This window comes from Seriola lalandi, unplaced genomic scaffold (assembly GCF_002814215.2).
Source record: "Seriola lalandi dorsalis isolate HSWRI2012SDOR001 ecotype SW California unplaced genomic scaffold, Sedor1 jcf7180002054666, whole genome shotgun sequence".
NCBI lineage: Eukaryota > Metazoa > Chordata > Actinopteri > Carangiformes > Carangidae > Seriola > Seriola lalandi.
Genome location: NW_019525219.1, coordinates 695434 through 721807, shown reverse-complemented (window position 1 = coordinate 721807; position 26374 = coordinate 695434). Strand labels below are relative to the sequence as shown.

Sequence of the window (26374 nt, the reverse complement as noted above, 5' to 3'; positions counted from 1 at the left end):
ACGATCAAACGAAATCAATCTTGTTTCACCGATTTATAAAAACTCACCTGAATCGGCAGAGTAGGTGATGACGTAGCCGTCGACAGTGGCCACAGACGGCTGCCACAGCAGCAGGGCTGAAGTGTCGGTGACATTAACTGCAGTCAGACCCTGAGGTCTGTCCAAAGCTGGAGGACACAAACACAAACGCAGTCTCAAGGGAAATGTCTTCAATTCAGTCTCCTGTGAACCGGCTCCAACATCAGTGTGTGTGTGCAATAAGAAAACCAACCTGTGGTGACAGTGACAGTGGTGGGGTCACTTTCCTCCAGACCCTTCACAGCACTGACCGTCACTTGGTAGAACTTGCCGGGGATCATATTGGGCAGCAAAGCCTCGAACACAGCGCCATCCACAGTCACTAACATAGGGCTTCCTGTGGGAGACGGGGAACAAAATATGGGTGCTGCACTAAAAACATCTTATATTGTACATGCAAAAACTTTAAGCGCCTTTTTAGAGGGTCGCTTCAGTGCATTTTCACGGCACTTTCCATAAGTGAGCTGTACACTAGTTTCTGGCTAAAACAAGCCTATAACAGAAACTAACTAAACTCCAACGTTTAACCCAGCAATAAGAGATGTAGTAACCTGGATTGACCTCTCACCTCCTTCAAAGGGCACATAGGTGATGCGGTAGGTATCCACCGGAGAGAGAGGCGTGGACCAGTGAACGAGGGCCGAAGAGTCAGTCACTTCGGAGAAGTGAACTCCTCTGGGATTGCTCAGGCCTAGCAAAGTGCAAATGGATATGTGCAGACAGGAAAGCAGGAAAAACAGGTGAGTTAAAGTGAACAAAATAACATTTCAAGGAAAGAAAGGGACCAAAATTAAACTCGAGACAAGGTGTTTCCCAACAGGTCATTTTCCATTAGAGAGACATGGAGTTTAGCCTAAACCAGAGGGATAAAGATGATTAGTGAGACTGTGGGTTCAGTTCTCTGACGGCAGACTATACACAGCCAAACCTCATTAAGTTTAGTAGTTAGTATAAAACTAAAAAAAAAATCTGTTTTTCATATACCTGTCTGAGCAACCCCAGTAATAGGTTGGGAGCGTTGGTCCAATGAGACACCGTAAAGCTCGATTTCATACTCAGTGCCACTCATGAGTCCAGTTAAAACCTTGGTCCGCTCGTCACCGCGGACGCTGTACTCTTGAGGATGGGCTAATCTTTTGCTGTCTCTTAGTTTAATCACAAATCTGTCAAACAGGTCTTCATCAGCCGTCCACGACAGACGGAAACCGTCGGCCGTGATGTCCGACACAAAGAGATGCTCCACCTCCGGCTCAGCCTCTGGTTAGACAAGGAAACACAACGTTGCAGTGGGTTTTGCTGTTTTCCCCAGAAATATTCATCAAACTTCTGAGAGACGAAGAAGATCGACAGTCAGGCAAGAAGGTTTCCAGGTGGCAGACAGGGTTTTCAGCCTGAAGGCCTTTTTGTCCACCACCTCCGATCTGGGCATGCTGAGGCGTCCGTTAGTGTAAATGAGTCAAAAAACACGGTGCAGGGACCACGTTTGGGGGAATTAAAAAGACGAGAGGTTTTTTTGTAGGTGTTTATTTATGTCAGTTAACAGGTTCGACGGGCTCTAACTGATCTGCTGGAAGGATTTCAGCAAACACCGGTTGAGACGAGGTTCCCATGCGTCCTCAAGGCCAGACTCGATGCAGTCAGTGCATTCAAAGACGATGAAACAAATGAGATTAGAAGGTAAATCAACAGACATTTCATGCTCAGAATGTCTGCTGATTTATCAGTGTTTTCCTACTTCTGATAATTTAGTTTTCTTTTAGCCTGATTTGATAAACCAACATGAAAGAGAAGTAAAAAGAGATGAGAGAGATGTCCATAGACATGATACGATGATCATGTTGCTTCCACACACATCTGTGTTATTACCAAATCGAAATTCTAGAGGAAAACACATTTTAAAATATGAAAACAAACAAATATGCTTGCTCATATTTTGGAGGTAAAGAAGAAAACAGGTGGGAGCTCCACATCTCATCCTCCCGGTGACGAAGCTGCATACCAAGAAAAAATGCTTAAAACAAAGGAAGGGTGAGATCATTCTGGAAAAGAGTTGTATCGTAAATCTGTGTTAGGGTTAGGTAACAGTACTGAGCTGAAGCCTCACCATCCAAACATGGCATTAACCAAAATCCATCAATCATCAGGCTATTTTGGTTTAAGGATATCTTTTATGAAAACTTCTATTTTTATAATAAAAAACAAAAACAAAACATGAATATCAGAATTATTCTATTTACAGACCAGCCAGGTTTTGATGGTGAAACTTCAGAATTGGATCTTATACACAGTAACTGCGACTGTGCCTTGCAGTGCACTGAGTGGTACCTGTCACAGCCACTGTAGTCAGAGGCCGAGAGAGAAGCCCTGACTCTGACACCCCCGTCAGCCTGACCTCATATCCTATGCCGGTGATGAGGCCCCAGATGTCCAGGTGACTTTGGTTTCCTGGCACAGTGAACTCCTGAGGCTCCAGTAGCCAGCCAGAGTCTGTCACCACTATTTGAAAATGGCTGAAGCCAACACTATAGGGGGGTAAATCCTCCGGCTGCAGCTGCCGCTTCACCCCCCACGACACACGGAAGCCGTAAGGGGTTATGTTGGAAATGGTCAAGTTTTCCACTTTAGGCAAAGACGCTGGAGGGGAGTGGGTTTCACAGTTTTGTGAGAGGGAACAGATGTGGGAAAGGGAACAAGAGTCCATTAGGAGCATCATGTGTGCAATGGTTGCAAAAGCAAATCAAAGAATCTGTTCTTCTAGTGAGGTATCTTTTTTTTTTTTCTCAAAGAGACTAAAAGTAGTCGTCAGCAGATTAAAAACAGAATATCTCCAGAATTTAAAGGCCACAACACATTAAGGGCAAACATGGCAAGCACCACGGGGCTTCGTATTTCTACCGTAGACTGTCGAATAAAACAGATGCTGTGTCTCTTTCCTCAAACAGAAGGTTTCTAAAGCTGCGTTTACGTTTTGAAGCTTGGATTCGAGCTTATTGTCTGGAGCCACGAAACCAAAACATGAGTGAATGAGGATGTGATGAAACATCACCTCTGGGACGTCTTACAGGGAGGCAGAAATGTTACCTACGACAATAAGAAGACTGAACGTACATCACAAGATGAGAAGACAAAAGCGTCTTGTAGAAGTTTGAGAGTGCGATTGACTTCCTGCATGGGCTTCAGCCTTTAGCTCACATTATCACCTGTTGTCCTTTGCTGACATTTCTACAGATAAACTCCAGACAACTCAAGTGTCAAGTCTGTTTGTGAAAGTAAAGTATAATCAATCAGCTCCTTTATCAAACCTGGAGTACTAGCCAACTGACACTACAGCCAATATTCATACAATCAATTCCTAAGATGAAATAAATCTATATGAAACTAACATTTTCTTCTATATAACATACAAAACAAAATATGAAAAGAATACAAGTTGTGCATGTCGATTTAACATCCATGTCTGACCTCTTTGGGGTTGATAAATCAAATGGTTTCAGCACCAAAAAAAGAAAAAGCTACAAGATTGTGATGAAATTAAAACCAATAGGTGGTTATGATGCAAGTCAAATTTGCTCTTAATGCATTTCAGATTTCAGAATATTCTGGTGTATTTACGCTGACAGCAGGAGACTAATTTCCCTAAAAGACACTCCAGTCCATTGAAAATTAAAAACAAAACAAAACATGATAATAAGCTTTAAACATGAGTAAAATACGTAGTACCTGTGACGGCGTGGGCTAACACAGAGGGAGTGTGGCGCCCATGAGAAATACCATACAGTTCAATGTCATAGCCTGTGGCATCCATCAGGTTAGAGATCGTAATGTTACGGGTTTCACCGGGCAGTCTGAACTCCAGCGGGTCAGACTGCTGCTCGGAGTCACTGACCCGGATAACAAAGCCATCAAAATGGCCCGACACAGTGCTCCAGTACACGCTGAGGTTATGCGGGCTCACAGACGAGGCAGCTATGGGCCCCAACTGTGGGACATCCTCTGAATAAAACAACAAGAACACGGCTTTTCAGTTATGTGCTGCTGAGAACTGCTGCAGAACAATGTGTTTGGTACATGCAGTGTCAAGAAATGCATGTAATGCGATACCTGTTGAAGCTACAGCAAATAGAGGCTGCGTGTTCTGGCCACCAGCGCTGGCGTACAGCTTAATGTTGTAGCTTGTGCTCGCTTTGAGCCCGGCCATGACTGTGGAGCGCACGTCTCCTGGCAGAGCGCGCCCCATTGCCTGCGAGGGCAAAGCAGACTCTCTGACTTCTACTATAAAGTTATCAAAAGCCTTCTCTCCTGTCCGCCATGACAGAGAGAATCTGTCTGAGGTAATGTTAGAAACAACTAGCCTGGATAAATCAGGCTCTTCAGCTACAGGGGAGAGAAAAATATGGTATATATTCATTTATTGCAATAGAAAGCATGTATTTCTCTTTATAAAAGTCCAGTGTATACATACAGTACCATGTCAACTTCACAATGCAGATAATAGCTGAAGAATATTTAAAAGCTAGTAACACATAACCCTATTCTTTGCAAGACTAATAATAAATACAGAGAATCAAAATACCTGTTGATGCAACAATACTGACAGCTCTCGTTCGGGATCCCTTGTACGTCCCATAGAGGTAGGCTATGTAATCAGTGCTGGGCCTGAGCCCTGTGACGTCGTGGGACTTAACATTGCGGGATATGTTATATTCCTTTGGCTCCATCAGCCAATCAGAATCAATAATCTCCAGGATAAAACCATCAAACTCTCCTTCAGTGGCGTTCCAGAGGATTGAAAAGCTCTCTGATGTTAAGTTTGAGATATATAGTTTGCCAACCAATGGCTGATTCACTAAAGAAAGAAACCATCATTAGATTTTCATCAAAACCATTTTGCAGAACACACATGTCCAACTTATATATATACTGTATATATATATATATATGTGACTGGTAGCTGGTTGGTTTGATTTATCATATAAAGATGTGCAGTGTTACAGGACACTCACCACCACCAACTTCCAATTCCTGCTAGTCTGAGTAGCTTAATAAAAGATTAAATACATGCAGGTTTTTGCATATGGAAAGTTCACCACCATAGTTCACTTAGCAGCTTTAAAACCAATTAATCCTAATTGTTTTCTTAAAAAAAAAAAAAAAAAAAAAAAAAAAAAGTAAAGATAATAAGCTGGAGAAACATCTAAAGCCAAAGGGAAATACAAAAAGCCTTCATGGTGAAAAGCTGAAGAACACTGGCCTGCAAGTGTTGATCTTAATGTGAAATGTGGTTAAGGAATGAAGGAATATAAGAGGACTAAAGTCTTTTTCATGCATATGGAGCAAGATCAGATCATGCAGTTGATCTGTTAATATTGAACCAGGATCGTTTTCTGCATAATGTTGCACCGGAGCAGTTCAAAGCAGAGTAGGACTGAAAGTTAAACTTAAAATAAAACATATTTTTACATGCGATGAAACCTACGTATTTACAGGCAAACATGCAGTAGACAGTTTATTAGTCAGATGGAAAACAGAGTGGCGTTACTGTTAACCTCAGATTAAATTATTAGCATTTTACCTTGATAAGGACAAGAAGGTTTAATCATTTGCCACCTAGTAGTTCAAAAGGAAATGATGATGTTTACTTTGAAGTTCTGTGAAAATAAACTTTATCAGAATCGACAAAACTAAACTAAATCTCAGTGTCACTCACACAGACTAACAGAGCTCAGATGTCACTATAACTCACGCATACAGTGAGCACTTACACATCCACGGGCAAATGATCTTTCAAGGTTAATCAATTACACACTGAATGAGGGTTGATGGGATGAAATGAGATGATCACGCGGTCGCTATGTGACGGGCAAGGGAGGGTGAAAGTTATTGGTTTGCTTTTGCAATCATTGCAGCACATCAGCGTCAAACCTGACCACGATGCAGGGGAACTTAGAGGAGGAGGAGGGGGGGGGGCGTCATGCACTTTGGTAACTGGGATGGAGACAGCAGTCCAGGGTAAGGGTGAACATTTGAGGGGCGTTTGCTTGGCTCAGTGATGAGGCACGGGCGCCCATCACCCTGCCCTCTCTCAGCTAGACAGAAACAGTGGCTGGAGGGCAAAGAATGGTTCATGGCATGTTGGTTAAGATGAAGCAGCTCAGTACACTGTGGCCAGGGTGATGGACATAGATCACAACACAGGAATTAGGTTATTATGTTGGTCTCGTTTCATGCAGCGAGGTGCCGACGCTCCACTGTGAGTGGGACAACAGAGGGTCTAGTATGTGTCTGTGTGCGCTTCACAGATACTGACTGAAATGGAAAGATAGTTAAAGAAAGTTAAAGAGTTAGGAGGACAAAACTCTGCAACACTGCAGGTCGCAGGTACCTGTGGTGGCTTCACTGTACACGGGTTCAACGAAGGAGCCCTGATACAGCCCATACAGGCCAACCATGTAGCTGGTGTTGGGATTGAGCCCGGAGATGCCCAGGCTGAAAGCGTCTCCGGACAGAGTCAGGTTCTGGCTCTCTGCGAAATTCTCCAAGTTTGTTACCTCAATGACAAAGCTGTCAAATTCCCCCCCCGAGGGGCTCCAGGACGCAGTGAAGCCGTCCCATGTAAAGTCAGAGATGGTGAGGTTCACCACCATGGGCTTCAGCTCCTCTGGTAGATAGACAGATCAGAGTGGGGTCAACTGAATGGCAAGATGGATTATAAAAATTACTCTCACATAATCGCACATTAAAAACATCAGATTATCAGGGCCAGGCTTCAGGGAAAAAAAAAAGAAGAGATTTTGAAATTAAAATCAAACTATTACCAGAATAAATGTTAAGTTATGAGAAAAAAAATCATATTTTGGAGAGAAAAAGTTGATATTAAATGACTTTAAGATTGGAATATCATGACTTTTAGGTCATTTTTCAACTTATGACTAAACATAAATCATTACAATTTTATTCTCAAGATATTATGACTTTCATTTTGACAAATATTGTGACTTTAATCTTTAATCTGTTATAACTTTGATGCATATTTAATTTTGATATACTGCGTCTTTCATCTTGAAATATAAATGAGTTAAACCTTGAAATATTCTCACTTCGAAAACATTTCTTTAAATATTTCATCCAACATTATTCTGAAGATATTATGACATTCTCTCTCAAAATATTATGACTGATAACATTATTACATTATTAATAATAATATTACAATATGTTCCTCAATATTGTGACTTTAATTTCAAAATCTCTCAGTTTTTTGTGGTCCTTACACTTTATCAGAAATCAGTCAGAGGTTTAAGCAAAAGAAAATATGGGATGAAATAAAACCATCTGTGGAAAAAATGTATGAATGTAATGATGATGATGATGATGGGTTGTGATGAATGCCTAAAAAAGAGAAATATTTGCTTCATGTACCTGTAGTGGCAAAAACTTTGAGAGGCAAAGAGCGCTTCCCTTCCACCAGCCCTTGTAATGTAATATCATGGTCTGTAGAGGGCGACAAACCCTCTATTTCAGCCTTCCTCACACTTCCTGGTAATGTGGTCACACGAGCTTGTGTCACCCCGGATGGAGAACTGACCTCCACCACAAAGCTATCGAACGCCTCGTCAGGCGCCGACCAAGCCAAGCTTACTCTAGTGGAGGAAACGTTTGTGACTCTGAGGTTCCTCAGTGCATCCAGGTTTGAGCTCTCAGGCTCGGCCCCAGAGCTCATCACACCAGTGTCATTAGTGGGAGGAGGCTCAGTGTTTACAGGACGGAGGGTTTGAACTGTTTCGTTATCCAGAGCGGTAGAGTTAGGGCTTGTTGGGGCATCTTTGATGCTCAGCGTAAGAACATCTGGAGAGGTAGGCTTGGGTGCTACAGTAAATAAAAGCAGGTTAAAGTATGAATTTGTTACTGGCTCTGCTGATGAGTGGAAAAGAAACAACCTGTGAAGAAAAAACTGGGTTAAAAAAAGAATACATGGTATAATTAAAATGAAATAATTCTGCACACAGTCCTGTCTTTGATCTACCGTATTCCTGTGAAGATTTCATCATTTTCTCTTGTTTCAAAAGTGGATTTATTATTCCTGTTTTTCCAGGACCACATGTTTTTTATCCTCAAGCAACAGCTAAGGCATTAATGACACTTGAGCCAGTGCCATTAATTTTTGAAGGTTCTGAGTAGTCCACTTGAGTGGAAGTACACAGTTGTCTTCAAATGGATGAAGAAGCCATGCACAGCCATGTGTTTTCCCTCCTGACCTTAAGACAGACTGTTGAGTCACTTGTTTGACATGCGAGTGACGTACGGTGTCATTTTCTCCGCCTGCTACAGAATCATTTAATTAATGTAAATGGGACTGAAAACGATGAATGATGTGGATGGAATTAGTGGCGCAAGGCTTTCAGAGAGCCAAATGGTTGCATTTACAAGCTCAAATACAGGGAGAAATCAGAGCAGCTGATGTACTCGAGGGAGAACATTGCTCTCACTGTTCATTTCTTTTTGCATTTGAATTTTGAGAAGCAACATTTTGCCACGGTTCTAAAGCCTTGGAGATGACAGATGGGATGAAGTCACATGGGTTTTGTTATGAAAATAAAATCATCTCTGTCGGGTTTGTCTTCACACTGTGTCATGCTAAAGGTTATGCATATGATGGAAAATATTTTTCGAAGGGAAATCTCGATGAGCATGCAAATCATGTCACTGCTCTGATCTAAGAAACCATCTCCTCTGAAAGGAGAGGCTGTTAAACACCAAGACAAAGTGTCTGTAATCAATATTCAGTCTAATAGAGAAGCTTATACCTGTGACTGCAACAGTGGCAAGGAGCGCAGATCTCTGGCTACTTGTGTTCCCATAAAGTTTTATTTGATACTCTGTTGATGCATTCAGGCCTTCGATTCTAGAGCCAGTGGCATCTCCAGGAAGTCGGACCTCTCTCACAGCCCATAATCGCTGAGTGTCTTTATACTCTACTGCAAAGTTATCATAAACGCTGTGAGCCTTTAGTCTCCACGAGATGTCAAATCCATCAGACGTGATGCCTGAAACGGTCAGCGTTCCAGGCTCGTCCTCAGGCGGCATCCCAGAGAACTGGGACTCAGAGGGGTCTAAATACGCAAAGCTAATGATATTGTCCTCCGAGCCTGTGGGAGTCGTTAGCTCACGGTCGTCTGAGTCAGCTAAATAAAATGTGAAAGTGGCTACAAGAAAAACAAAAAGGCACAAATCAAGAAAGCATCATTTAGGTTGTAAGGGCATCTCATTTTCTTCGTGATCGTTGCCTGGAGATTTATTTCCAGGCATCAAAACTCTAAATCACTTACTTTAAAACCCAATGTTTAAAGTTTTAATCCTTAAGATTTCAATCCTGATAAATTTGTGGTTACTGGTGGCAACAGGAAGTGTGTAATACTCGTCGTCAGGGAAACAACAGAGGAGCAACTGGTGATCTGTTTACAGTGCAGCCAAACAAATTGTTTTTCTAATAAAGAAGTCAGTTACATATAATTGATACCATGCTGCACAAGGTGTATATGACGTGGTCAGCTGTAACCTTGGTGACAATCACGCTGCGTTTCCTGTGGCTGCTTCACAATAAAAGCCGCTCTCTGTTTCACCAGAAGACTTTTAATGTGAAGCAGCTTGTCTGCATTAGTAATTTAATACAGCTGATATGGTGTTAGGAGAATCAACAGTAACCACTGAGGCTTTTATCACTAAAATAAAATGTAGTTTTGCTCTGAATCACTGGTGCTTAGGCAGGTAATGATTTACAATAAAAACTCATTTCAGTACTGAGGGTCAATACATTAAATATTTCTTCTGCCCTGAAGAAAAAATAAATAATATCTATTTTCATGAAAATCTTAAGGATTACAACTTTAATGTTGCGATAAAGAATATAGACAATTATTGATATCTGCACTTTAAAACTTAAGTGAAAGGAGAAATGAACCTTTCCCCTGTATTAGAGCCGTGAAGAAATTCTGAGGGACTTAACAACATATTTTGCATGACAAACCTTTTTAGTTCTTACTTTAAAAGGAACGTGTTATAAATTATTCTAAAATCAAACAGTGTCAAAGTTGTTCCCCACCCACCTGTGGATGCAGTTAGGGTGACAGGTGTGCTGCTCTTGTGTCCCCTCTCTGCAGTCAAAGTGTGAGTGTAACTCATTCCAGGGGTCAGGTTGGACACGACGTAGCTCGTCGCCGTGGCCGGGATCTCCACCTCCTCAACCTGGCCGTCCCTGGAGACGTACACCAGCCTGTAGCCGCTGACCTTGGCCCGAGGTTTCTGCCACCTCAGAGTGAGGGAAGTCTCTGTGGACTCGGCTTCCTCAAAATCTCTGGGAGGATCGATGTCTAACGGAAGAACGAGGAAGTAAAGGAAATAAAAAAAAATTAAGTCTTCACTTGTGTTGCATGTTCCACACAACTCATAAATCACTTTCCCCCATTAGTTTCATTTCATCACCCAAGTTGGACATCTGTGTATTTATGAAGGGCTGTGAAGGATGAGTGTTTGGACAGCTGCTCAGCAGCATCTCTCACCAGTTGCTGCATTTGTAGTAGCTGGGAGACTCTCCCTCTCATTCTTCACGGCCGTCACTCCGACCCCATACTCCGTCCCTGGCTTTAGCCCTGACGTACAGAGAGACAGAAGGAAAGTTAGCACTTGGAGGTTGTGTGTGGTCATATTTAATAAATGTTTAACTGTTTAACCCTTACCAGTGATAGTAGCTTTTGTGGTGTCTCCTGGTCCTCGCGGGAACACTTCCTCACCATGACTCGCTCCAGAGATGGGGCTGTACTTCACTCGATAGCTGCCAACATCAGCCTGACTGTTAGTCCACTCCACAGTGATGCTGTTGTTTGTCTGGGACACAGTCTGCAGGTTCTTGGGGGCATCCAGGGCTGAGATAAATATATTTATAATCATATCAGCTGCTGCTCACAAACCTTAAATCTACACACACACACACACACACACACACACACACACACTGAATGTGTACTGTGGTTTTTAGCAAATACTACTCAAACAGGAATAAACGGTGCATTTGTTGGGGACTATTTTAAGATGCAGATTAATACAGATTTGGTGCTCTAGTGAGTATTTCCAGCTGCAGGATGGTGTAGATAGTGTTTTTTGGAAAGCAATGGAGCTCTATGGCTCAGAGGAATAACATATATTTTGGATGGACAGGTAAGTGGGATATATTTATTGCTGATTTTTTGTCTTTTTAGTTTTGTTGACAAGAAAAATATAGAATATCCTTATCCTTCAACCTTCGGTATTTACAACATTTTGACAAAACATTGTGTGTGTAATGTGCACCATACATATACATGCAGCTTTAAAATACATAAAAATATAAGGTGACGTTTTGCAGTTAGTGCGATCACAAGCATACCTGTACTGAAAGTGGTGGTGACGGGGTCACTGGTGATGTCTCCACTCCTGGAGATGAGCGACACCGTGTACTCGGTGTCTGGCCTCAGACTGTCGATGCTGTACTGTTTGTCTGGGGGGGAAATCTCTGCACTGTTTTCATCAGAGGGGTCGGAGGTTGGCCCGTAAAACATGGTGACTCTGTCCACAGGAGCCACTGGCTGAGACCAGCTCACCAGTGCCGAGGAGTCCGTCACATCCTTCACCTCCACCTGCCGGGGACCGTCAATCTCTGGGGAGGCGGGAGTTCAGGTGAGGGTGGCAAGGGTGGAGAATTGTTGAGTGGAACATTAAAGGAGATAAAATATGCATTAGAAATGATTCACTTCCCAATTTCCAATAGATAGTGATCAAATTACTGACAGCGAATGGCTGGCTCGCTATAAAAATGACAAACAACTGTGAATATGATTGACTTCCAATCTTTGTGCTAAGCCGAGAGAAAATCTTTATATTTACCAAACAGACACGACAATGTTTATTCTCAGAAAGCAAATGAGCGAATTTCCCAAGAACGCTGTGCTATTGCTTTAAGTGTCTGCAAAGGTTGTGTGTCTGTTCAATTCACTAATTAATTAAGAAAAAGTCAAGCAAAGACCCAAATATCAGCTAACACAAGTCTGAGTCTAAAGTACAGGATACTGTACATAAAACAGCAACTTGGCTCTCTCATAAGTTTGTTCAACACAGGAAAGGCTGATTCCCTTTCACTCTGACATCGTGTCTCCTACCTGACTAATCTCCTGTGTTTACATGTGTGGGAGACATCTTTCCTCTCTGTGCTAACAGGACCTCTGAGGTTTAAGCGGTACGAAAGGTTTAACCTCACTTCTATCATTCATTTCTGGGAGCTGTGTCTAGTTTCAGCTTATACAAATAAATGACATCAGAAATGAAATGGTGCGATACCCAGGGAGTCCATCGACACAGACTTGTAAACTAAATGGCTTTTCCATGCACAAAGACGGTTGTTTGGCCTGGCGTGCCATGACGATTGCACAACTGGAAGGATTTCACAACATAACGTATGGAGTAACACTGTAATAAAAGTTTCAGTGTGCAGAGGACAAGAGCTAAGAGCAAGATTAAGTGAAAGTGAAAAAAACAGAAACAACTATAACATGGTCATCCTAGGCTGAGATTCAATTTGTTTGAGTTATTACGCTTCACCTAAAATCTGTTAGATGGAACTGTGGAGAGCCAGCAGGGATTTCCTGTTGTTACTCTTCTCTTCATTATGGAATTTCACTCTGACATTTATGTATTATTTTTTTTACTCTGTGCTCAAGTGACGTGGAGATTATTCGTACCAAACCAAACTGCTATTAGCTGCCAGACAGTGCAGGGAAATGACATAATCATGCTATCTTTGATTAGAGCTCCATCATCACGATGAGCTAGATAATCTGCGTGCTAAGTAAAGGTTTGTTTCCTGCCTGAAACTCACTGGTAGTGACTGTTTTGGATGTCTGGGGTCCTCTGGTGTTGTTCTTGATGATGTTGATGGAGACCTCATACTCCTGTCCTGGTCCAAGGCCTGGCTGGAGAAACTGGTTTTGCGAGGGTGGAAGTGTGCTCATGACTTTTCCATTTTCTTCTTTCTGCTCGGACACATAATGGATAAACTGATGTAAAACATCCTGTTAACTCCACCCACACAAGGTAGTCTTAATTATTATAGATTTCAGTCAAAAAGAGAAAGTTTTGTTAAGTTGTGATTTGTGATTAAGTTATTATCATTTAGTATTTTTCATAGAACAGGTTTCTCCAGCAGATCTCCACCTATGTTAATCTGTATTCTCTTAAATGTTAAGTTTAAAGCTCCATGTTTTCTTCTTCTTCTGTGTTTTATTTGAAGTGTTGATCCATAAGAAGATATATTTGTGGTTTTAAGAACCAAAAAACTTCTCAGTGTAGTTTTAAGTGGTTATGATATGTTCGACAATTCTTCTGAACAAATTATTATCTAGGACTCATACCATCACTGCCCTGACAGAGAGCTGATACATAGTGAAGCACATCACACAGCCCATTATCAAAATTAACACAGAGGTCAGAAAAAGGACAAGATATTTAAAAACTCTGCAGAAGCTAAAAATTTTAAAAGGCCTGTCCAACTTATCAGCTGGCACTTTCATTTTATTCCTTTTCAAAGAGTTACTGGCTCAGATTCAGAGCAAAAGATTAACCCACAGCTCTATTACGTCCAGACTTGCCCACATTGAAGTTTTCCATATGTCAAAGCAATTTTAATGGTTGCCGTTGAAATAAATCTGTTTTGCTGACACTTCCAATAAGCTGGCATAGCTTATCACTTCTCGCCTTTTCCCTGTCAGTTAATAAAACCCTGGGCAGGCCTTCAGAAGAGATGTGCACACTGACCGTGTTGCGGAAATAGATCTCCCAGCCATCAAAGGGGATGTCCAGCTGGTCCCACGTTACCTCCACTGAGGTCTCCCTCACTGATTTGAACTTTAAACCCTCTGGCCGTGGAAGATCTGGAGGGATGCAAACAAAAATAATCAAAGCAGTTATTAACCTTTCTCTGTGGGTATCATCAGTCACCTAGCGTGGAGATTTTTGAGGTACCTGTGGCCACCCTCGCACTGACAGGGACGCTCCTCTTGTTGCTGAGAACAGCATGGACGCGAATCAGATACTCGATGCCAGGTTCGAGCTCTTTGACGGTGGCAGAGGTTTTGTCTCCAGTCACGGTGAACTCCTGGAGAAGACCACCGGGACTGGTGGGCACATACGTCACAAGGTATTCTGTCACCAACATCTCGTTGTTCCAGGACAGGTCCACTGTGTCAGAGGTGACCTCGCCGACAGTGAGGTCCTTTGGAGGAGACACTGGAAAAATTAAAGAAAGAAAAAAAAGAAAAACTGAGGGTGGTGTCTTGGGCAGTTTCTCATACTCTCAGTCACTAAATATCCACCACAAGGAGCTAATGCAACCTCCAGAGCCACATCTGGCTGTGGTGTGAAGAACTGCCAAAAAAGTGCGAACAAAGTGCAGACAAGGGCAACACACAAACTGAAAACCTCTTTTATATTCACTTAAATTGTTTCTCAGGATGAGTGGTGAGTGAGTTTCGAGAATAGAAGGAAATTACATCACTCTGGATTTGCTTTTATAGTACATTTAGTTGACACATGGAAACTGTCAGAAACTATGAAGTGCCAAATCCTTTTCATGTGTATTTTTTATTTGCACTGAACTGAAGAGAGCTTCTTACCTTCTGAGCAGTCCTCTCCGATGTACCCCTCATCACACACGCACTGACCATTCACGCAGCGGCCTTTGTCCTGGCAGTTGTTGAGGCAGCTCAGCTCTGCACAGCTCTCTCCCTCATATCCAGTCTCACATGTGCACCTTCCACTGATGCAGCGCCCCCTGTTGTTGCAGTTGTCCGGACAGGCGAGCACAGAGCAGTCGTCTCCTGAGTAGCCTTCCTGACAGACGCACTTGCCGTCCTCACAATAACCTCTGGCCAGGCAGTCGTTGGGACAAGCTTTCTGACTGCAGTCTTCCCCGGTGAAGCCTTCGTCACAAACACACTGTCCGTCGACGCAGCGCCCGCGGTCCCTGCAGTTGTTAGGGCAGCTCAGTTCGCCGCAGTCCTCGCTGGTGAAGCCTGTGTGACACACGCAACGTCCATCGATACACTCCCCGCGGCCGTAGCAGTTAGAGGGGCAGGTCCTGATGCTGCAGTCCTCCCCAGCGAATCCTTCCTCGCACACACACTGGCCATTGACACAGCGGCCTCTGTGCAGGCAGTTACTGGGGCAGGAAAGCTCAGAGCAGTCGTCTCCCTGGAAACCGACATCACATGCACACTGTCCATTTATGCACTGGCCTCTGTTGTTGCAGTTGTTCAGACATGCTAACTGGCTGCAGTCTTCGCCCTGGTAGCCCGCGTCGCAGATACACATCCCATTGAAGCAGGTACCTCTGCCGTTACAGTCGTTGAGGCAGGTGAGCTGAGAGCAGTCCTCTCCGCTGTAGCCGGCAGTGCAGACACACTGGCCGTCAACACAGAAACCATTACCTTGGCAGTTGTTGGGACAGGTGCTTTCTCCGCAGTCCTCCCCGGTGAATCCCTCATCACAGAAGCAGGTGCCGTTCTCGCAGCGCCCGCGGTCGTAGCAGTCTTTGGGGCAGATGAGCTCGGAGCAGTCGAAGCCAGTCCAGGGTTCATCACACACACAGTCTCCGTCGTCACAGTGGCCGCGGCCCAGGCAGTTGTTGAGGCACTTGGTCTGAGAGCAGTCTTCGCCAAAGAAACCATCCGAGCAGACGCATACGCCGCCCACACACTGGCCATGATCTCCACAGTCCACAGGGCAGACCTCGAGTGTGCAGTCCTCTCCAGAGAAGCCTTTGAAGCACTCACACTTTCCGTCCACGCAGCGGCCCCGGTCCTGGCAGTTACCAGGACACTCTGGCTCGGTGCAGTTGGGTCCTTTCCAGCCAGGCTCACAAACACAGCCACAGGTTTCAGCACTGAAGTTTCCATGACCGTTGCAGTAAGGTTTTGTTCCCACCTCACCTTTGATAAAAAGATAAAGAAATATTTTGATATTCATTTTCTCTGTTTTCTACTGGTTCGATAACAACTCTTTTTTTTTTTTTCTTGAAATACAATCAGCTTCTTCTTAGCAGTAGTTTGACATTTTGGAAAATCTTATTTGCTGCCTTGTTAAGATTTAGATGACATGATTGATACCACACTCCTGTCTGTGCACTTAATATGAAGCAACAGCTCGAAGATTGTTATCTTAACTCAACATAAAAACTGGAAATGGGGGGGAACAACTAGCCTGGCTCTGTCCAAAGGCAACAAGCTGAAGCTCATAAATTAACATGTTCTGTCTTGCTTCTTTAATCTGTACAAAAATACAAGTTTAAAAGCAAACGTTTGTAGGTTTTTGGGGGGTTGTGTGCAGGATTGTTTCTTGGTTGCACATCCCTTCTCTGTTTCCTTACTCTCGGCAAGGAAGCAAATAAGTATATTTCCAAAGATGTCAATCTACTCCTTTAAAGAGTGCATCATTCAGAAATGGTCCAAGCCATATTTTGGCAACGACTTAAGAAGACTCCTTACTTTCATTGATATTACAGCAACCGCATGTCATGTATTCTGAGCCAAATAAAGCCCCATTCAAATTCATTGGTAAGTTTTTGGTCTTTGCTGTATGACAGAGAAACTCACGCCCCCATATTGGATTCAAAAGAGCTCCCAGAAGATGAATGGAACAGATGTGCATTATACTGAAGGAGACTCATGGGGGTTGTGTATTATTCTTAATGGAGCACTTTTCAATGCAAAATCACTACTGCGGTGGCTCTAACACACAAATATGCCTGACAGACAAATCCCACCTACCTGTGACCTGTGCGCTGCAGCAGGTCCCGTCACCGTTGCACTGATCCCTCAAAGCCGAAACCTCTCCCTCAAGCATCTCCAACCGGCTTAGGAGGTCTTTCAGGCCGGGTAGCTCGTCATTGCAGCCGCACGCCTGCCGAGGTATGTTGATGCGGTGGGTGAAGACGATCTGGTTCTCTCCATCGATGGTGTGGTCGGTGATGTGATGCCCCGGAGAGACGGGTGCGTCTTTGGGAAGGAGCTGCGTGCTCTCCGGGGCGTCCAGGTTGACTGAGCACAGGGAGCTGCTGGGAACATTGACGTTGTAGACGTGGTTGAAAACCACAGGGTGGTCTGCACTGGGAAGGGTGACGTTGTGTTCTTTAGGGGACACCAGAGTCTGTCGCCGATGCCGTAAGATTTTCTTCACAAGCCCAGCATTTGATAAGCTGAGCAGAGCAGCAGTCAGGACGAGGCCGCCCAGAAGGCCTCTTGTACCCATGCTAGGTGTGGGGTGTGGATTTAGTAAAATAAATATCAGTCTGAACCTCTGACTAAAGGCCAATCCTGGTTAGAGGTGAAGGTTCTGGAAAACAGACAGAAAACACACAATATCAATGTAATGTTTAATGCTGAATATTCAACAGTCAATAAAACACAATTATTATATAAAGACAACAGCTTGAAAACCATCTTCTATCTGCACACACAGCTCACCAGCAGACCAGAGATACAAATAACAGCACCACCACAACGATACCCAAATAACTGACCTATTCCTTTAAGAATAAGAAAGTTAGAACGCTGAAAATTATCCACAATATATTTCATGATTATGACCAAGTCTCTTAAACCTATGGTTGTAAAAAATAATAAACAGCAGAGAAAGGCTTTTTCAGACTTTCCTCTAATCTTTTTCTGGATAATTTAACTCTTCAGGTCTCTGAGAACTATTCAAACCAAACAAAGGTTGGTTGAACTGCCCACAACTCACTGACATATGCATGGCTTACAGGATGGTTGAATAGCTCTCTCCTCACACCTTTCCTATTAAAGGCCGTCTGTGCATTCACACGCACTTCACGCCCTGATTGGTCAGCTGTATGGAGGTGAGAAAGGAGCCAGGGTTCTCCCGCAGCTCTTTATTCCGTCCTGACACAACGATTTCTGTCACTTTTCATGTGAACAACCGAGTGCGACACTGTGAATGACTTCCAGGAGAGACTGTCTGAAACTGTGCGCCCATATTCAAACAGTATCCAACCCTCTATATAATGCAAACTCACAAACACGTTTGCCTTCCAGCGTGGTGTGAAGGAGCCTCTAAACCTGGCCTTAGAGATTAAAGTGTTTACGTGAATAACTGCAGAATACTGCAGCTGCTGCTATAAGAATTATTATCATGAGACATCAGAAGTGAAGATATTAAAGAGTAAGATTAAATCCAGCAACTTTTTAGTCAGCAGTGATGGAGTTAAAGTAACCACTGCTCTGCTTATTGACCTACTTATTTGATATATTTGCAGAAGTTATTAAAAGGTCAAAAGAAACATAGTTGTCCCTACATCAAATTTCATTTAAATTCCTTACTTGGAGAGTTAACCAGGGAGACAGCACACATACCAAACAATCCACAGTTGTGCTGGCACATCAAGTTTTTTCACAGCATTGTTACACATATTTGTAAATTTGTTTTGCATCTTACAGCATATTAATGGCAAAGACTCTCCAGTGTCTATACATATAAAGAGGTAAAATAATATGAAAATCTGAAAGAAATACGCATAATTCATCCCATACACACACCACTCCTCCTCGCCCACGCATCACTCAGATGACTTCATCAGCTGGACATGAACAACACTATAATTTGCGGGAGACAAACTAGAACTAATGACAAGCTTCATCCTCAGCGTGGGAAAGCATCCTTGGATTACTCACTGCACAGTTTCCAAAGGATCTGGTTAAGCACAGGATAGTGAAAATCAATACAAAGGGCCCACAGTGACTGAACTGACTAACAGTACTGGCTTCTTCCATATTACTGGAAACATCTTGGCCTCAAAGACCTTTTGTATGATATAACAAAAGCAGTGACACTAAATTACCTACAACAGAAAAGCTTCATGGTAGAATTTGCAGGTGAATCTTTTTGCTGTCTGGCTGACTACAGCATCTTGTGTTGAACATCTCAACTTCAAACAGGCAGCAAATGTTGACCAGACAGGATGTGTGCCCTCTGGTTTACATGCTCATCTGCTGCTATGTCTGTAAGGAAGCAAACTACACTTCTATGAAGGGGTTGCATATCTGCCAGTGATGGAGGATCTGGTCCAGAGTTTTTGACTGGTAGCTGCTGAGAGCGCTTTGCACGTGCAAACAGATGAAAAACGACTTTCAGCAGGGGAATTGTTTCTGCAGTTATAGATATGAAAACGCATGTGGTGCACTTGGATTTCAGTTCTCATGAAGACTTCTGGAAAGTATTTGAGATACTCAGTAAAAGTAGCTCAACAAAGGCTCAGCAGAGTGTTTGTTGCATCTCAGTGTAACCATGACTGCTTCACCCCCCCCCCCCCCCCCGTTTATTTATGAGAGGCCCATACTTCATCCTCCAGAGACTAAAATCAAAACAGATTATGGCTCCTGCACATAAATAACTTTCAATCTAATCAACAACAATCTATATCTATCTCCTATATGAATTTGGTGGGCTGCACATCATCGCCCACTCACAGACAACAGCACTGGTTTATTTTATCTACAAAGCAAGTCTGGGTAAACTTCTGTAACCGCGCTCAGTTACACTTCACTGTAACTGGCGGGTTTAGACTATCCCTCAACTCTGTGTGGCTTAATGAGGAGCGGGAAGCTTCCTTATCTTTGAGTATCGCCGTTTATTATCTTAACATGAACAGAATATGTGCTGGTCAGTCATTGTTAGCTCACTACAGATGGCAGAACAGCAAGTCATTTTAGCACAGAGACTAACTTAGCTAGCGGACAGCCGTTATTTTAAAATAATGGCATATCGCACTCTAGCTAGCTAGCTACCTGAGAGCTAGCTACTTAGCTAAAATGCTATATGCCGTTTAATGAACATTTTAGGGCTTAAAAAAAAAATACAGCGACCCACTCGTAACTCTTCTCATGATCATTTCTACAAATAATAGTGCACATATACTGTATCTTCAAACAACGTACATAAGGATGTTATTACTCAATATTTACACACTGTGCTTCTTTACTCACCTGAAGCACATCTCATAAACTGGCAACGTCTCATAACTGCCAGTGACATTTGACTACTACCTCCAACAGAGGGCGCCCCTGAGCCAATAAATCCATACAGATACATGAATATTACAGCAAGTGGACTCGTATACAAACTCTATTGCACTTCCGGCTTACCTCTGTACCCTCTATCAGCTACATATAAGGGGCGAAAAATGAGAAGTATAAGTAAATAAAAATAAATGCTGAAATACATAAATGCAAAATAAAAGCATTTTGGTAATAAAAAAAAATGCTATTTCTGTATTTTTACATTTAATTTCTGTATTTCTACATTTATTTACGCAATTATTTCATTATTTCTATATTTATGACCATAGGGTAATTATCTATTTATTAATACTTATGTCATTTTTTGTCCTTCATACAAATTGCTGTCATGACGTATATGTGGTATTTCATGTTTTATGCTGTATTCTAATATGAGGTGTGTTTGTATGGTTGCTATCTTGGCCAGATCTCTCTTATAAAAGATTTTTTTTCTTTTAATCTCAATTGGACTTCCTGCTAAAATAAAAGGAAATAAATATAAATCTATAGTTGTCTCATGCCAGCCAAACACCATCGTTCCATTGTAGTTAAGCCAAAATTGAATGGATATAGTGTTTTATTGTCAATCTGTGGTATTTAATCATACTGACACAACTTGTCTCGATGACGTGAACACAACTTAACACAGGAATCTTTCCATCCCAATGGATTTTCATCTAGAATATCAGAATCTCAGTAGACTTTTAAGTGACAAATTATACTTGTCCACTGCTCTGCATTGTTGCTGTTGTTGCTAAGATTATTGACTGAGTGGTTCAGGATTAATGGGCAGGTCGAGCCGCTGTGTATTCACTTCTGTTCCAAATTATGAGGAGGACTCTGATGGATTTTCCAGTAAGGAATGCTTAAGATTTATACTTGGGAAAACCACTATAACAGATTAAGAAGAAGCAGGAATCAACAGACAGTGATGTGACAAGTTGTGGGCTGTCAGCCACCGGTCTCTGAAAACAGCATGTGTCCTACAAGCTGACAGGAAATCTGGTGGTTTTATGCAGATCAGAGATGTTGTCTTTTGCTTTTTGCTTTTTTTTTGCTTTTTTTGTTTGTTTTTTTATTCTATTACACTTGGATGAGAGGCAACATTATGTTCTCCCCATATCGAATTGATGAGGATGAAAAACAGTCACCACTGTGCTTTTAAACTGTAGGGGTTGGTATGAAGGAAAGTCCCCTCTCATCAATCCTCTTTTCCTTCCTTTATTGTCGTGACCTTTGACCTCCCCTCTGACCTGACCTTTCCTTCTTCAAGTGCCCCTTGCCAGTGTTTATTCACCCCTTAACGTAATCTGTTCAGGCGCAGATATTAAAACTGAGCTAGAGTTTCACGAGTTCTCGCACATCTGGTGAGTGGCGGGATAAAGGCAGGTTACGTCTGCTGTTGTAAATCTGAAAACTATGTCTCGAAATATGTTTCTGATCTCCCTGTAGAAAACTTTACAAGACGCAAAGACTGATAATTTGCAGTTTTGGAGGTGAAGAATGAATCCTTTAAAATCCTCAACATATCTGCTGCCATGCATTTCAGGTGCTCTGGGTTCAAAAGATGTCTCAATGCTATTGGTAAAATATGACTAATATTACTTTATTTAAAGGGTTCTGCAGGGTTCACAAAATCAAATTCAATTTTCATCACCTTTAACACATAATAATGTGATAATAATAATTCTACAAAGAATGACATAAAAAAACATATGTTCACAAATTTAGTGATGTTTATGCCACCATTTGACAGAAATATATCTAATCAATTAATGTGACCTGGACCCATGTGAGTGGCAGAAAACTGCTGGGTGCGCTAAGGTGACATTGGATTAACCAATTACAAAATAATTAGTTTTGTCTGAAATTGATATTTGCCCACTATGAGACTGTAAGCCTCTTAGCTCCTGTAGCTAACAGCAGCAACTGTGTTTGCTAAAGATTGGATTAAACCGCCTCCTACAGACAGCCACTAATGTTCCTGTGTAAAAAAAAAAATAATTCACACTTTTAAAACCTCCTTTTTTATTGGAGGAAACTGAATTAAATGCTTCTTAAAACTTTTCTAAACCTGCAGATTTCCTGTTTATACAGAGGTGATGTGATGGCTGCAGCCACTCATCTATATTCAATGAGAGCCGTGGTGCCCACAGTGAAAACGACAAGCAGAGCAGACCTAGGGGTTGACTGAGGACATGTCATTTGACTATGGGGGACGTGGGAAGACAATCTGGAGAGAAAATTGAAATAAATATAACCTGTTCACTAAGCTATAATCCAGAATTGCTGTAGCTTTAGAGCTCTTCCCCCATGCTGGCAGCGAGAGGGGAATTTTCCCACGTGGAAAAGAGAAACCGGGAATGTTGGCCCCGGACTGAGGACATCTGTTTTGTCAAAGAAGAAAAAAAAAGAAACCAAAAAAAAAAAAACAGGCACCAAGGTGCTTGTCCTGCGTCCAGACAACACTTCAGTTACATCAACCTTAAGTAAAACTGAAAGTACTGCTGCATACATTATTTAATGGTTAATTTGTCGTCTCTGATCGTCTCCGTCTGTGCAGTCACTCAGATGATGGACTGCTCCCGTCGTCTTCATTTCACTCTGTGATTCAAACCATCCACGTCCAAGAGAACAATACAAGCACAGCGTGTCTGGACACTCTGCTCATGGAAAGCATTTGCCGCCGACAGCAGCGTGTCAGGACTCTGGTCAGTGGTTTAACATTAAACCAGTGCATCTGCTTGTTTGTTCATCTGTGACATTTCAGGGTTTTTTTATTTTCCATGAATGGTATGAAAGTCTGATTCTCACAGCATCTGGAACAGCTGGAAACCCTCTCAAAAAAAAAAAAAAAAAAGTTAATTGGAGCAGTTACTGTAACCGATACAACAATAACAGACATTGCAACACCTCATTAACATCAGATATCCTCAAGTGGTCGTTTAAGAATAATAAAGCTGCACTGTATTGTGTCCCCAGGTGAATCTGAACAAGATGCAGACTTCAGTTTCAATTTCAAATATCCCCCAATTTAAGATACGCAAGAAGTGATGTGTTTTTCTTAGAGCTGGACCGATTAGATTAGAGACTATTTTCATACTTGTTCACACGTTTGAGTCATTTTTCAATCTAAAATGTCAAATAGTTGCTGGTTCCAGCTTCTAAACTGTGAGGATTTGCTGCTTTTCTTTACCATGTCTGTCAGTAACCTGAATATCTTTGGATTTTGGACTTTTGGTTGGACTAAACAAGCAATCTGAATATGTCACTTTGGTGCTCTTTGGAATTATAATGGACATTTCTTTAACCTTCAATTTCCTCACATTTCATTGATACAATGACCTACTAATCTGCTGAGACAATAATAGTCCTGGTTTTTGGTTCTCCATCAGTGTGTGCAAGTTTAAAGTTCTATATTAATACTGTGACAGTATCAAAGCCTCAGTCCACAGAGAAATGCACACAGCCTGTATTCAGAAACTGAGCCTTAAAACCAGCCGTCAGGACTTCTGGAACTTTGTGATGTCACAACAAAGCAGTCACCAAGCCCCGCCCACCTGGACCCACCATCCAAACCTTTACAGGATTTGGTTTCTCTGAGTGTTTTTACCTGAAATCTGCTGTATTTTTATTGGATCACTCAGAAAACAGTGAGCCAATCAGAAGAGATGCTCAGATCCTCCTCTCTTTTGATTGGTTGATTGTTACTAGAGCTCCAGAGAGAAGCCTGAGAGAGGAGATGTAAAACTACACTGAGATGGTTTTTGGTTCTTAAAATGACAAATATAACTTCTTATGGATCAACACTTCAAAATAAAACACAGGAGAGGAAGAAAACGTGGAGCTTTAAGAAAATAAGAGCAGCCATCTGTGCTTAGTCAACCTCATAACCAACATACCTGAATCCAGACAGATTTACAATGTTAAACAACCTCAGAGAACCTGCAGTTATATAATAATATAAATATCATTGAAGTATTCTGTTTTGTAAAATAATGATCTAACTTCATGACGTCCGTCTCAAGAGAAAACAGACATGGATGACTGGACAAATGACCCAGCCTAATGCCCTCACTCACCCTCAGTGTCACCACTCTCAGGCTGCACAACTACATTTCTGTTTCTCCACTGAGGCTGGAATTTGGGACACTGAGGAGAAGAAAAAAAATCTAACACATTTTACATAAAATGCAGAGGCGTGTGATGCTGAGTTACGATCAACCCCTGGCTCTTTGTGCAGAGGTCACGCAGAGGGAAACAGTGTAGGCCGAGCCCTGGGGGATCTCCAGCTCCTAAAACCAGCTGGTCCCTCTGACAGATATTTGTTCCCTCAGACACCTTTCACACTCAGACACATCCCAGGACACCCTGCACATAGCAGAGACGCTGTAAAACACTCTGGCCTAAATAGCTGCGGATGGGAGATAATGTGCGTTTTAGGTACGAGTTGGAGAATTGTGTGAGGGGGGATACATCAGAAGAACTGAATGATTACAATCTTCTTCCGCTGAAATATTCATTTCTGCCGAATGTGGACTCAAACCCATCACACAAAAGGATAAAACCCCAAGTTAAAGCCAACGTAAAGCCAGACTTAGATTTCAATTAAGCAGAGCTAATGGACTGAATGGATGAGGAATTTTTTCTCCTTCCCCAAACTCGCAATTCCTGCACCATCACCACTTTTTCCCTCCATTTAATTCTCTGCGATGGAAAAATGACACACAATGAAAACTGTACTGCACTGCCCAAGGTAATGTGATGAATCATCGGGTCTGCACAACCTCACCAGACAGAGGGACAATTATGCAAAAACATGCACACACACAATCACTCACAGATGGAGAGTTTTATCTATTGTATTGATCTATAACCTGAGAACATTTGTGAGAATCTGTTTTTGGCGTGAAGCGTGTGCTGGCTATTGGCCCTTCTTCTGTTAAAGGTGATCAAAGCTGCGGGTAACTCTTCCACATGTTCCCTCCCTCAGCAGTCAGTCATCACCTCTGATCTCTGCATTGGCTGCTGTGTGTGTCAGACTGAGGAAGAAGTTACAGAATACACCAAGAATGTACCTCCAATAATAACCTATAATCAGTGCCTTCTGCTGCTCTGGTAACCTGCGATGCAATTTGCAATTCCATGCAATGAATTCAATTGAATTCAACTCAAACAAATAAGAAAGTCGCCAAAATTGATTTTTGTCCCATGAAATCCAATCAGAGAAATATATAAATATATCTTCTTACCGGTATTAGTGCAATCTACTTTTTTTTTTTCCCCCCACGAGCCCCTGCAGGTAAGATGAGATGTTCCTCTTGAGAAAATGATGCTACGCTCCGTTGTTGTCACTGCTCCGTCTTGCAGCCTCTCCAGCAAGGTGGCAGCTCTGTCAGTCCTCCCCTCAGCCAGCTCCTTATCTCCCCTCAGCGCTCACAGCTCAGGCTGGGGTTCAGCTCCTCTACCGACAGAGAGAGAGACAGAAAGAGAGAGAGCAAGAGAGTGGGAGTAAATGTCTTTTAAAGTGTGAGGAGTGTTTAGATCTGACCCCCATTGCTTTCGCTTTAAAACTCCAACCCTTAAATAGCCGTCACTCTCCCTCCCTCTCTCTCTCTCTCCCTCCCTTCACAGCCCTTCCCTCCCTCCCTCTACTGTAACTAATGGATGCAGAGCCTGGGCTGCTGCCTTTAAATGAGATGCCAATGTGACTGGGAGTCATGACAGAGCGAGCAGCTCTTGTGGTTGTGCAGGAAAATTAGAGAGAGGGGAAAGACGGGAAAGTGAAGTCAGACCGTAGACAGCAGACAGACGTTTCCTTTCAACCGTATTAACTTTGCAATAATGATTTGTGATTTTCTGCTGCACGATTAAGGCTGAAAAAATAAATCTGAAGCTTTGATCAAATTATATTTCAAATTTCAGGGAATCCTCCCTCAGTTTCTTCATTTCCATACTCCTTATTTCACAGTGTGAATCTTTCTCCATCTTTGTCACCGTGATGGATCATATACTTTAAATCTGCGGCACATTCTCTGATTGACTCGTCAAAGTGTAAAGTGGATATAGAGCAGAGTGGCCAAGCTTATTTCCTAGAGGAAATGTTTCCTTGCTCAGACACAGTTATTTCTTGTGCAGACACAGTT

The 26374-nt window shown here is 42.4% G+C and overlaps 1 protein-coding gene across 6 annotated transcripts in view; it reads right to left on the bottom strand.

Moving 5' to 3' along the window:
* tnca (tenascin Ca) overlaps positions 1-25808 on the bottom strand; it is a 30405-nt gene extending 4597 nt beyond the window's left edge. The window contains exons 1-21 of one of the 6 annotated variants that reach the window (XM_023421210.2): positions 25481-25808; positions 16926-17490; positions 14775-16088; positions 14125-14388; positions 13918-14033; positions 12983-13136; positions 11498-11767; positions 10812-10997; positions 10635-10724; positions 10182-10445; positions 8883-9281; positions 7498-7944; positions 6461-6736; positions 4652-4924; positions 4180-4452; positions 3799-4071; positions 2404-2712; positions 1063-1335; positions 647-769; positions 272-415; positions 48-167 (exon numbers count right to left, since the gene is read on the bottom strand). In XM_023421210.2, the coding sequence (XP_023276978.1) occupies positions 48-167; positions 272-415; positions 647-769; positions 1063-1335; positions 2404-2712; positions 3799-4071; positions 4180-4452; positions 4652-4924; positions 6461-6736; positions 7498-7944; positions 8883-9281; positions 10182-10445; positions 10635-10724; positions 10812-10997; positions 11498-11767; positions 12983-13136; positions 13918-14033; positions 14125-14388; positions 14775-16088; positions 16926-17406 (6049 nt within the window). In that variant the 5' untranslated portion in view covers positions 17407-17490; positions 25481-25808. The remainder of the gene's footprint in view (positions 1-47; positions 168-271; positions 416-646; positions 770-1062; positions 1336-2403; positions 2713-3798; positions 4072-4179; positions 4453-4651; positions 4925-6460; positions 6737-7497; positions 7945-8882; positions 9282-10181; positions 10446-10634; positions 10725-10811; positions 10998-11497; positions 11768-12982; positions 13137-13917; positions 14034-14124; positions 14389-14774; positions 16089-16925; positions 17491-25480) is intronic. The other 5 variants (XM_023421211.2, XM_023421212.2, XM_023421213.2 and 2 more) reach the window with 5 other exon arrangements.
* Positions 25809-26374: the final 566 nt, after the last annotated feature.